This window comes from Penicillium lagena, assembly GCF_028827675.1.
Source record: "Penicillium lagena strain IBT 129212 chromosome Unknown utg000001l_segment0_segment0, whole genome shotgun sequence".
Lineage (NCBI taxonomy): Eukaryota > Fungi > Ascomycota > Eurotiomycetes > Eurotiales > Aspergillaceae > Penicillium > Penicillium lagena.
This window is the reverse complement of record NW_026623222.1, coordinates 780,006-791,730: the sequence shown is the minus strand read 5'-3', so window position 1 is coordinate 791,730 and position 11,725 is coordinate 780,006. Positions and strand designations below refer to the sequence as shown.

The 11,725-nt window shown below is 54.6% G+C and overlaps 5 protein-coding genes across 5 annotated transcripts; 3 read left to right on the top strand and 2 right to left on the bottom strand.

Moving 5' to 3' along the window:
• Positions 1-557: 557 nt before the first annotated feature.
• On the top strand, positions 558-2,052 carry N7510_000332 (putative pathogenicity factor; the record flags this gene model as incomplete). The annotated part of the gene is made up of 2 exons (XM_056972262.1): positions 558-938; positions 1,024-2,052. 2 exons carry the CDS (start codon positions 558-560, stop codon positions 2,050-2,052), a joined length of 1,410 nt encoding a protein of 469 aa, XP_056837379.1.
• Positions 2,053-2,457: 405 nt separating this feature from the next.
• On the bottom strand, positions 2,458-5,008 carry N7510_000331 (serine/threonine-protein kinase; the record flags this gene model as incomplete). Its single annotated transcript, XM_056972261.1, has 4 exons — positions 2,458-3,011; positions 3,061-3,675; positions 3,727-4,562; positions 4,620-5,008. 4 exons carry the CDS (start codon positions 5,006-5,008, stop codon positions 2,458-2,460), a joined length of 2,394 nt encoding a protein of 797 aa, XP_056837378.1.
• Positions 5,009-6,102: 1,094 nt separating this feature from the next.
• N7510_000330 (uncharacterized protein) lies at positions 6,103-8,060 on the top strand (the record flags this gene model as incomplete). The annotated part of the gene is made up of 2 exons (XM_056972260.1): positions 6,103-6,861; positions 6,921-8,060. The coding sequence occupies 2 exons, from the start codon at positions 6,103-6,105 to the stop codon at positions 8,058-8,060; spliced, it is 1,899 nt and encodes a 632-aa protein (XP_056837377.1).
• A 432-nt stretch (positions 8,061-8,492) lies between these two features.
• Positions 8,493-9,645, top strand: N7510_000329 (histidine phosphatase family protein; the record flags this gene model as incomplete). Its single annotated transcript, XM_056972259.1, has 4 exons — positions 8,493-8,585; positions 8,651-8,866; positions 8,958-9,200; positions 9,307-9,645. 4 exons carry the CDS (start codon positions 8,493-8,495, stop codon positions 9,643-9,645), a joined length of 891 nt encoding a protein of 296 aa, XP_056837376.1.
• A 216-nt stretch (positions 9,646-9,861) lies between these two features.
• N7510_000328 (mitochondrial 54S ribosomal protein uL22m) lies at positions 9,862-10,938 on the bottom strand (the record flags this gene model as incomplete). Its single annotated transcript, XM_056972258.1, has 3 exons — positions 9,862-10,095; positions 10,158-10,834; positions 10,890-10,938. The coding sequence occupies 3 exons, from the start codon at positions 10,936-10,938 to the stop codon at positions 9,862-9,864; spliced, it is 960 nt and encodes a 319-aa protein (XP_056837375.1).
• Between the last annotated feature and the right edge of the window lie 787 nt (positions 10,939-11,725).

Sequence of the window (11,725 nt, the reverse complement as noted above, 5' to 3'; positions counted from 1 at the left end):
ATAGATATTGGATCCCAAGATGGCAGAAAGGGGACGGAACCTCTTCGAAATCTCGCGGGCAAACAAACCATAGAAATAAAAGTAAAGGAAACTTCCTGCAAAGCTGTATAGTATAAACTTCCCCACTTAACTGGACGGTTCCTTCCGTCACTCCCACTCTCTTCGTCTTCTTCCCAACCCTTCACCTTCTCCGTCCTATCATCTATCTTCACCCCGACATCTGCAGCTAAGTTTCATTGCATCTCAAGGGATTACCTCTCGGTTAGGCTTATCTGATCCCATTATTCTCTTGATATTGTTCAACTCTGCCACCCTCGATCCTGTTGTCATGTCAGGTCAAACCAACGGGATGCCGTCCCAGAACTCGCTGCTGCCCTCCTTCGCTAAATTGGAAAGGGGGAGCAACGAGCATAACAGCTTTAGGTAAGTCTACGAAAAAGTTATTGGGAGTGGCTACGTATTCTCTGGCCTGCCTTGACTTTTCCTGCTTCACCCCTGATATTCAAATTTCGTAACCGATGCTAACTCTATATGAAATGCACAGAGAGAGAGTCTCCATGGCCCTTCTTTACAGAATTGAAAGCCCACGCCCAAACAGCCTGAACCCTGCATTAGACAGCACCCCAGCCGTGGCGTCAAGAACCTCTGTGCCCCCTCCTGCTGCCACTGTGCATACTGCTGCTGCACAGAACCACGAGAATGGCACACAGGTGCACTACCCCTGGCACGATACCGGCGAGCAGCTTGACTCTAGTCATACAAGCGCCGAGAGCCTGCGTGTCCAGTACATACAAGAGAACCCGTTTCAGAACCCGGGCCCTGCCACCAACCAAGCCACTGTTGATCCGGAGCCTTCCATGCGCACTCCTCCACAGACGCCAGCCGCAGGGGCAAACAAGTTTCCCGCCTCGAATGGACTTCATAATCTCTCCGATTCTGTAAGTTCTCCTTCTCCTTCCCTCCCTTTTAGGGTCCTCTTCCCCCTTTTTGATACCTTTTCCTTTCACCACACAAAGAAATCAGACTAATACAGAAAAATGGGGCATTTCGCAGAGCACTTCACTGAAGACTGCTTCCAAAAAGACTTCTTTGCAGCGGGCTTCTTCCCAAAACGGTGGAACACAGCTCCAGAACTGGCTGTGTGAGTTTTCGACTCCCTGCCTCATGACCCCATCGCCAGATGGGATGCACTTCCGCAAAGTGGTCTCGCATGTCTTCGGCCGCAACAAGGCCTCAACCAAGCTCTTTCCACCCAGCGTGTGGGTGCACTACTGCCGGAAGCACTACCAGCGTGCCAGATACAGGGCTGATCAGTGGCCGTTCACGCAGTGCGAGCTGCTCGTCGAATCACTCAACCGGATGATGAAGTGGGGAGGGGTGGAGAGCTTCGAGTTGATTCTTCGGCGCCGTGAGATGTTGCGGGTGGACAACGGGGACGAAAGCTCTGACAATGCCGGAGCGTCCAAGTCTTCAAAGAAGGCCCCGAGGGGGCGCAAGAACCCCACGGCGATCATAGCGCCAGTGCCAGACTGGCTTCGCTCGCACGTAGGGCGAGGCAAGACCTTTGAGGACATTCGCCAGATCGTCTCCCGAATCCGCCAGCATCTGCTGAAGGTTCGTGACGCTGAGCGTGCCCAGAGCGTCCGGCATTCGACTAACGGCCCAGCAACCGCCATGACTGGCACTGCCAATTCGAACAACAACGGCACCAGCAGCCACCGTCGCCAGCAGGCCAGTCGCGTTCGGTTCCCGGACATCGAAGTTCTGCCAACCTTCCGGCCTTGGGTCCTCGATGCAGCGCTCCAGGGGAAGGGCAGCTCCGAGCACCCAAGTGAGCACGAAGGCGCAAACGGACATGTCCGGGGGGAAACCAACCGGCTGGGTCATGGCGATGGCACCGATGCTCCGACTGCCCACGATGGAGGAGCCATGGTCGCTGGACCAGACCTTGCGGATCCTCCAGAATCTCAGAATAGGACCTCTCGGAGGCTGTTGTTGCGAATCTCGGAGCGCGGGTCTGTCAAGAAACCCAGAGACCGTGGGGACTTCTGAGTGGGCAGGTAGGGGCGGAGGTGGGCGAGGGTTGGGGAGCGGGTGGAGGGACTGAGTGCCTCATGTTGGAGGACTCTCGGAATTTGGAGGGAAGGGGGGATAGGTACGGTTTGGCCAATGAATGAATTTTGCGCACCCAGCTTCTATTATTTCAGTAAACAAGCTTATCAAGTAGTGGTTGTAAACGCCTTAGTACTTGTAAAAACCATGTATTCATGTAGACAACAATGGGAAATGCTCCGTAGAATGTGCAACGTCCTGTATAGAAGAAAAACACGCTTGCTATCAAAACATTAGAATGTAACAACTCCGAGTCACAAAGAAGGTATTAGAGGAAGTGTAGGAACGACAATGATGCGTATATGTTCACAATCGTCATCGGCGCCCAGACGAGACACCAGCACTCTAACTGGCCACAGCCAGCTGGGCCACGAGATCCGATGCCACATCGAGGAAGGGGTAAGGGCTGGTAACTTCCTTTTCCTTGTTCTTGAGGCGTTTGCTGATGGGGTGCCATTCGGAATCGCCGTCGGCGCGGATGACGTTCTGGTAGCCATCGCATTTGAAGTCGACCATGTAGTTGTTTTCTTCCAGTTGGTACAGCTGGATATCCACAAAGACCCAGACTCCATGCGAGATCCGCGGGGGACCGTTGTTCTGTGAGGCCGAGGAAGGACCGGATCCACCGCCACTTTCCATGCCCAACGATGGGCTTTGACCTTCCACAGGGGAAGCAATACCTGCAATGTGGAAACGACGGCGCAACTCCTCGAGGTCGCTGCGGCTGTTGTAGACGCTAGTGGATGCTCCCGGGGCGGTGATGCCTTCTTTCAATAGACGGGCGCGGATGAACCATGGATCCTTGGGGATGTAATAATCCGAGGGAAGGTCAGGATATTTGTTCTGTAAGGACCTAGGGCTGTCCGAGGAGGGGCTTGCATCGGGGCCTATTTGCGAGCCTGTTGGTTGTCAGTGAGAATTTACGAAGCAACTATGAACAAGACTTACCAGAGTCAATAGGCTGAATATCCCAGACTCCACCCTGTGCAGCAATTGCCCGATACAGGTACAGCATCGCCTCGTAAGGTTGATTGCGCGACCTGATGCCGAACTGCCACTTGCGGGATCTCTTCTGTGGTCCAGGTACGGGGTGTGTAGTTGGTGGCTCCAAACGCAACGTGTCCAAGTCAATGACGCTACGAGCATGAGGTTTCAATGCTCGAGCGGTGGCAGCTTGTTCCTCAGGCGAAAGCTCCCGGTAGCCACCTTGGCCGTCCTCCTCAAATCGCGCCTCGTGCTGCTGCTCTTCGAGGAATTTATTGCGAGCTCGCTGTTCCCGATCGCGGTGCTCCATAAGTTGGTCATGGACATACGGTAAGCTCGTCGGTAAGATACGGACATGACTGATGCGAACAGCGTCATAGTCATCGGAGTCATTCTGCTGGGACTCCTCCGGGGGAGGACGACGTGAAACACTTGGGGTTCGAGTCGGAGTGACAACTGGGGCTTCCCGCGCCAGCGCATGATGCGCCGCATGCGCCCGGTCTGCCGGTGGACTTGTAGGCTGCTTCTTTTGGGGAATGGGTTTCACGTTTTGATCCATCAAGTTGTCCTCCGTCGGAGCTACCACAAATCAGTTAAGAACAAATTGGCTCAACAATTCCGAAAACTCACAGCTGGTTTGCATCATTTCATTCTCGACGATAATGAAGAAAGCATCTTTAATTGCACTGGGCTCTGGATGCCGTAAAGCATCTTCAATATCTTCCCTGCCGTATCCCATGCTTCGTTCGAGCTTCGACACGGCAACCTGATGAATCTTCTGCTGGACGGGTAGTGGCTTTCCCGGCGGAAGTTTGGGAGCATCAATTGACTTGTATGGTTCTACGCCCGTCGCAATAAATTCTTCTGTGGGTGGCTCAAGATACTTGGGCAGGGTTTTGCAAAACCATGGGTCTTGCCGAATGTCGGGGATCGTGATTCTGTGAACCGGGTGAACCTGAAGCATAGCCCGGATCAACCGAGCAGCCCCAGGGGAGACATAGCCTGGCAGGTGAAAGTTGCCGGCGGCAATCTTCTTGAACAGGGCGGGGATGTAGTCGTCGTCAAAGGGCAGCCGGCCCACCAACAGCACGTACAAAATCACACCGCAACTCCAGACATCGACCTCGGGGCCGGCGTAGAGCTTGCCGGAGATCACCTCGGGGGCGGCATAGTTCGGACTGCCGCAGCTTGTCTTGAGGAAATTGCCATCCGTCATGATATTGCTTAGTCCAAAATCAGCAATCTTGACGTTCTTCTCGCTATCGATCAGGAGATTCTCTGGTTTCAAGTCGCGGTGCACAATCTTGTGTCGATGGCAGTATTCCACGGCGCAGATAATTTGCTGAAAGAATTTTCGGGCCTCATCGTCGTGGCATTTTCCCTTTCGCACGAGGTAATCGAACAACTCCCGCTCGGCGTACTCCAGCACCATCACAATATCGGTTTTGGTAGCGATGACCGTGTATCTAGTGTGGGAGAGATCAGTTAGTCACGAGCTTAAGACATAACCCCGGGGTTCGTACAATTTGATGATGTGTGGGTGCCGCAGCAATTGCAGGTACTGAATCTCCCGCTCCACGCGACCGACCATGTCTCGGGACAGCAGCTTGCGACGAGAGATGATTTTCAGAGCGACTTGACGTCCACTTGGTTGGTGGATAGCCAATTTCACTTTTCCGAAAGATCCCTCGCCCAGGATCTTGATCGTTTTGTACTGATCGAGGCGCTGCATGTCCCGCATGGTAGCCGGTGACTGTGTGGGGACGTCGGCTTTGCCGGGCGGGCGCGAGGGTGGCGGCATAGCCATGGCGGAAGGGTTGGAACTGGCAGGCGGCGGCCTGCTGGTGTGTTCACGCGTACGACCGGAGGGGAAAGGGATGGAGAGGTCTTCGTCGTCCAAGGCGGCGGCCATGATGGAGAGAGGACAGCGTGACGTGATTGATTTTCGGGATCGGTCCACCGGGGCTCCTGACAGTGCCGACCGTGGTTCTCGAATTTTTTCTTCGCTGGGAAAAAATAGCACTCAGGGCATTTCCAGGCGCCAATCAGTTCACCAGTCTCGGTCCTCCCCACAACAGAGCCGAAGGTGGAGCTGGAAAGCTGGCAGGGGAAAAAAAGGCCGCTGAGATGGGCGGGGCGGGATGGAGGGGTTGGATGCGTGGACTGTTCACTGAGCAGAGATGAAGAGGTGGGCAAACAAGGATAGGGGCGATTGATGAGACACGCGGACAGAACAAGCCAGGCACTTAATCTCGGGGGAGAAAAGAGGTTCGACGTGTTCTCGAGTCTGGGGTGAAGTTGGACAACTGGAGGACCGTGGGATGCCTTCGTGCCTAAGGCAGGGAAGATGACTCAGCATGATGAACAGGGACCAGAAGTCAGAGATCCGGATGGTCTGTTTCACCGTTGGGATATGCTCCGATTTTGGTATTTGATGGGCTTTTCCTCGAATATATCCATCTTCACGCACGGTCGTCGGTCTATCTATGTGTGTCTCATCTAGGAACTATCCACCTATCCCAAGATTCCCGGCCATCTTCGGCGGACCGATAGTCGCTGCGCGGTATAGAATATATATGGACTCTCCCTCTCTCTAGAGTGGCCAAACGCAACCGATTGATCGATCTCGTCTGTAGCGACCGACACCGCGAACTGGTGTCGTCCACCCACGCGATGTCGCATCGCCGACTAGGGTTCCGCGCATCAGGTGATGTGGCTATGCTCGTTGAGTCACAGCGGGGAGTCGGGGTCCCGAACGGGCCTAGTGCCGAGTCGGGGACCCCAATGGGGAAGGGCGAGGTAATCCCATAGAAACCGGCGTTGCCTCAGGATTTCCATCTTCGTTTTCATTTCTACAAAGGCACGCTTGCCCAGGACTCACTGCGGTAGCACTGCGATCCAGAGCTGTTCCCTCACTCCAGTCTCTCTCTCGGTACCCTGGATTCCATTCCTCATTTTCACTCTTTCCGACCATCTACAAGACGGTACCCCCCCCTCGTGTAGAGAATGGCGTCCGTGTCCGACCAATTCCTGGTCCAGATGGACCTCCCCAGCCATCCGGATGAGTGGTTCGACTTTGACAACTTCATGGACATGTCCTCCGGTCAGATCGACGATCACTCCACTTCGATGGACTCGATCTCACCACCAGACCTGTCAATGCCCTATGAGGCTGATACATTTCTGGGCGCTTCCCCGTCAGAATTCATGCAACCCACTTGGTCGGACATGACCAGCGATGACTTCCCAGAATTCATGGCAGATCAGTCCCCGGAGATGGAGGGGCTGTGGGATGCCAGCCCCATGTTCGACAACACGGAGTTCTCCCAAGTTTCTACTTATGGAAACACCGATGCATTCCGGTACATGGTGGAAGCACATGCGGCGGCCGATACCCGCGCTGCTTCCCTCAAGAAAAAGCGCCGAGAGGCGTCTATTGCCCTGCATCTCCAGCGACTATGCGACGCCACGGCGATTGACCTGGATCTGTCCTCGGAGTCCACCACCAGCTTCTCCTCCCCAAGCTGGTCCGACTTTGTCCGCGGCAGCACGTCTCCGCCATCAACCAACTCGCCCGACGACAACGCCCCTACCCCGGCCCCGACAGCGGGGAATGGCGGGGTCGAATTTGTTCTGGATCTCAACATGAATGCGGCTACCAACCTGCCGAAGAAGCAGAAGCCCCGATCGCAAGCCCAGAAGGAGAACTACATCAAGGCGCGGAAGTACGGCGCCTGCGAAAAACACAAGAAGCAACATAAGCGAGTAAGTCCTGGATGTTGCTTTCCTGATTCCGAGTAAGGTGTTAATTTCTTCCCCATCAGTGCAACTGCTTGGAGAAAGCTGCGGCCCGTGTTAGCGTCAACATGTCCCCGACCGATGTTGCATTCACGCAGACACCAACGCCGTCACTCCAAAGCTCGGTTTCCCCAACCACGCGGTATTCCTCGTCTCCGGGCTACGATCCACAGCGCAGTTCCCCCGTGGACGCTCAGCCGATCTACGTCGTCAGGAAGTCCTCAAGCAGCTCACCGGAGGTATTTTCATCTATCAGGAGGCCGACAAGCGGCGTTGCGGGACACGACCCATCCAACAGCGCATCAGCGGTGCTCCCATCAGTCAGGTCCACCGGACGACACACTGCAAGTGTCCCAGGACACGAGCCAACTTTCAGGCCACCGACTACTCCCCAATCGGCCAACGCCGAAAACCGGCCCAAGAGCACTGTCCCAGGCCACAAGAGGCCTTGTGGCTCACCGACAACGCTTCAATCAGTCAAGATCACCCGGGCGAACCTTGGCGGTCAGCCCGGTCACGACCCATCGCAAAACTCACCAGCTGCCTCTCAATCCGTGCTCACAACTGCGAAGTCTGCTGACACGCAAAAACGGCGCATTCTCCACGTCTCTCGATCAAGCGGCGTTGAGCCTGCTCCTGAGGGCGGCTTCCTCAAACATGTTTCGTCTACAGCGAACCAACACGGCGCTAGCACTGCTGTTGGCTCACTGAAGTGGCAAGCTTCGCACCTAACTACCCGACCGTTCCTGAAACCGACGACCGATCAAATCCAGACCATACCATGCTGTGTCGCTGGAACAGTAGGCCTACGCGAGCCACACGGCTTGGGGGTTCGCAGTCTGGCAGTGCCCGGAAACAACTCCAACCGGAGTCTGCCCCAAGGCGCCAAGCAACCATTGGCCACGTCGTGTACTCAACTGGCCTCTTTTGTCAAGAACCAAGTCTGTCCCACATCGAGCTCGATGCTCGAGCAGGTTGGCGGACTACTCTCTGGCGCTGTTGTTACACTGGAACGAGCTTGGCAAGTATCGTCGTCTCTGTCCTCTTGGGTAGAAGACGCGATGTCTAGATGTCTTTCCATGGCGGGAAGACAGCTCATGTCTGCCAGAAAAGTTCTACATCTGTCTCACCGACGAGCCATGTGGCTCGCAGGAAATGCATGCTAGGTGTCTAGCGTGCAAGCGAGGTTTGCCTTGAGATAGACGGATGTCACGACCCTGGTGTACGTTTCAGCGGTATGCTTTGCGGGGTTGGCTTTGTGGAATACCCATCTGCAGTAATTTGCAGTGTACACTGGGAATGGATTGGGTAGGCGTTGCAGGACAACTTGCTATTATTTGAGACAATATGTCTACAGGTAGACATGAAAAGTATTATGATACCAAAAGTTAACATGCTTTCCATGGACAAGTAATGCCCAGATCCATGGGTGAGATGAGAGGTATAGATTGCGCTTCGAAATAAGCCCCGTGTAGATAGACCAGGATGAGTGGACCTCCCACTGCCCCACCAGCTCAACACTTGAACAAAACTCCGGTCGTATCCAATAAATCCGACTCTCTTCCTGCCACAGACAATAATAACCACCTGTACATACAATGACACGCCCAAGCTCCCATTTCAAATTCTCCACAGAAACAGGTTACTTCCTCCAAGACGAGGAATCCACAGATCCAAAGACATTCGACTATGTAAGACGAGACACCCGCTGGCCCTGTATGAAGCAAACCGCCCTCTAAGATTCCAATCCACTCAGGCAGCATCGAACTTTGGCTTGATTACCAGGTCCTATGAATCGCAAAGCGGCACCACGCTGAATAACAGCAACCAATGGCAGAAATTCGGCGCACACGTCGATTATCTGAACGATGTTTCCACCAATGGCGAGAAATACAAACTCCTCTTTCTCGGACGCCATGGCGAGGGCGTGCATAATGTTGCGGAGAGGCGGTACGGCACGAAGGCGTGGGATGTATGTCACGTCATGTTTCTCTTCATTCCCTTTCCCCGTCCAGAACTCAGTATACATTGTTGATTTATCCACATACTGATACTGAATTCAGGAATACTGGTCCCTCCTAGATGGCGACTCACACGGAACGTGGGTCGACGCCCGACTAACAGAACTGGGCATCTCACAAGCCGAAACCGCGCGCGAGGCATGGAAAACCCAGATCCAGGGCGGGATCCCTCACCCGCAATCCTACTACGTCAGTCCGTTGAACAGGTGTCTAGCCACGGCGCAGATTACGTTCGAGGGGCTAGAGATGCCGCATACTCAGCCGTTTAGACCGGTGATTAAAGAGGTGCGTTGTGTGGTTGGCATTCGCTCTCTGCTGAAAGATGAACAACATGAAAGAAATTGGAAGCGCACTTCGTGAATCCTCAACTAACCTAGACCAAACCATGTAGCTTCTCCGAGAAACAATGGGTGAACATACCTGTGATCGCCGCTCCTCGCGCTCGGCTATTGAGGCAGAGTACCCGCGTTACAGAATTGAAGATGGGTTCTCGGAGGAAGATACCCTGTGGGATCCGAAAATCCGGGAATCAAACGAGGAGCGCAGTGTGCGGCTGCGCGAGTTGTTGGAGGATATCTTTGCGACGGATGAGAGTATCTTCGTTTCTATGACGGCGCACTCGGGGGCTATTACTTCTATCCTGGAAGTTACGGGGCATCGACGATTTCCTCTGGCGACAGGGGGTGCTATTCCTATTCTGGTTAAGGCCGAGTTGGTCACTGGTAGATGAAGACTAGATCAGCAGAAGGAGTAGAAATAAAAGATATCCATGGGGGATTGATTGAGTTATAGTACAAAAATTGGGTCCACGGCTCAGTATAGAACTCGGGAGCGATCTTCTCCACAAATGCAAGTCTTCAGCGGGCGGTATAACAAAGGAGACCAGTGCCAGAGGTAAATGATACAGGATGGCACAGCACAACGCCAGAGGAACAAAAATCACAAATCACCAGCTGTAGTACTGGTTCTGGGCAGAGATCTTTCGGTCTGGCAGCTGGGTCCAGAGCTGCTCTTTCCGCTGCCGCAACGCGGTAGCCTCGCGGTCCTGCCACTCGCGGATCCGGGTCTTCTCTTCTTTCAGGAGGACGGAAATGCCCGTTGCTGGAGGGCGGAGCCGGTTGATTCTGCCTCGGGCACGGTGCTCCATCTGCTCGCCATAGGGACCCCGGTTGACCCACGCCTGCTCGATGTAGATAGATGTTGGGTCGGTGATCTTCTTTTTGTGCCGTCCGGCAGGGTGACAGTGGTGGGTTTGAACGGTTCCGAGTCTTGCGCCATGCCCAGGCCCATACCGGAACGAACGACGGCAACGTTCTTCGCATGCTCCAGATGCTCGAGCACATCCTTGGCAGCCTTCTTCTTACTGAAGCGCATCTGCAAGATGGCCTCGTCGATGTTCTTGCCCGCGATCTGCCGGGCCAGCGGACCGAGCTTCTTCACCGAGGTCTTGAACCAATGCGACTTGACCAGCTCCTCGCGTTCTGTGCGTTTGATCTGCACAACCCGTGGCACACGGCCGCGCTTTCGGATCTCGCGAACGACCATCTTTGTTTGCCACCGCCTCATGCTTTTCGGGACAGGGTTGAGGGCCGCTTGCAGGTTTGACAGCTGTCGCGACTCCAGGTGTTTCTTCTCTTCTTGTCCCAGCTCTTGCGCTTCCTTCTTCTGGCGAGTGGGCGTGGCTCCCGAGGTCCTGTTCATTTCCTGCGCGAAGATCGAGTCGGCACCCAGGCCGCCTTTCTCTTTTGTGGGCGCTTGCTGGGTATTGATGACCGTGTGGTCGTGTTTGTCGCCACCAAGGAATAGGTTCTTCATCGATGAGAGGAATCCTCCCTTTTTGTTACTGGAGTCATCTTGTGCGCGGCGGATGGCGGTCGAGGCCAATGTCCGGCGAGGGACGAAGGAGACGCCGGTCCGAGCTGCGGGGGGAAGAGTTGTCAGATATTGATGACAATGGCTTTGATAACGACTTACCAGATCGGACCAGCAGTCCATATGGTGAGACCGAGCCCATTGTGGCCATGGGAGAGTGGGGGGAGGGTGTGAGGACTAAGTGATGTTCGTTGTTTCGGTCTGGAAAAAAAGCGGCAAGTCCGAGTTGCACATCTGGTCTGAGCGGTGTCCCGTATCTAGTCAGCCTCAGGCGCAGGTGTGTCGCAGTCGCGATGGATGATGGATCACAGAGATCAAGAAGTCTAGAAGCCATAGCCTCTTCTCGTAGCAATAAGCCATCCGGGTCTCGAATGCTGCCCGCGCACTTGCTTTACCCCTCGTAGTTGCGCCTTGTACATATTCTCTTCACGGCCATCTCCACCTAAGATCCACCACACCTTGGCTCGCTCGTCTCTTCTCTTCTCATCTCTCTTCTTTCTTCTCTCGTCCTCTCTCTTTCCCGTGCTCCCTCTCTCCCCTCAACCCTCCCAGGCCAACCCCAACTCCCCAGCCTCCCTCGCCTGTGGCTCTCTCTCCGTCTTCTCCCACTTGCTGCGTTGTTCTCTCCCAGAGCTGGCCAACCCCGTTCGTCTCGATCGGCCAACTCAGAAGAACCGCTTCCACTCCTTCTCACCAGACCCCGGTTTCGTGCCCAGCTCGCACCCTTTATCGCTCGGTCGCAGATCTGATTCTGCAGTACACCGGATTTCTTTTCCGCGCGTCTCACTCGCATCGCGCGGTCGAATTGCGTCGTTCACCAGAACCGACACAACTGGAGCTTGAAGCTGTGTGGACCGACAGCAGGAATGGTTGAGGGACCTTAAAGCTGTCGTATAATCAGGATCTCTGCTGCTATAGCACTATCCGAGAGTTTTCGA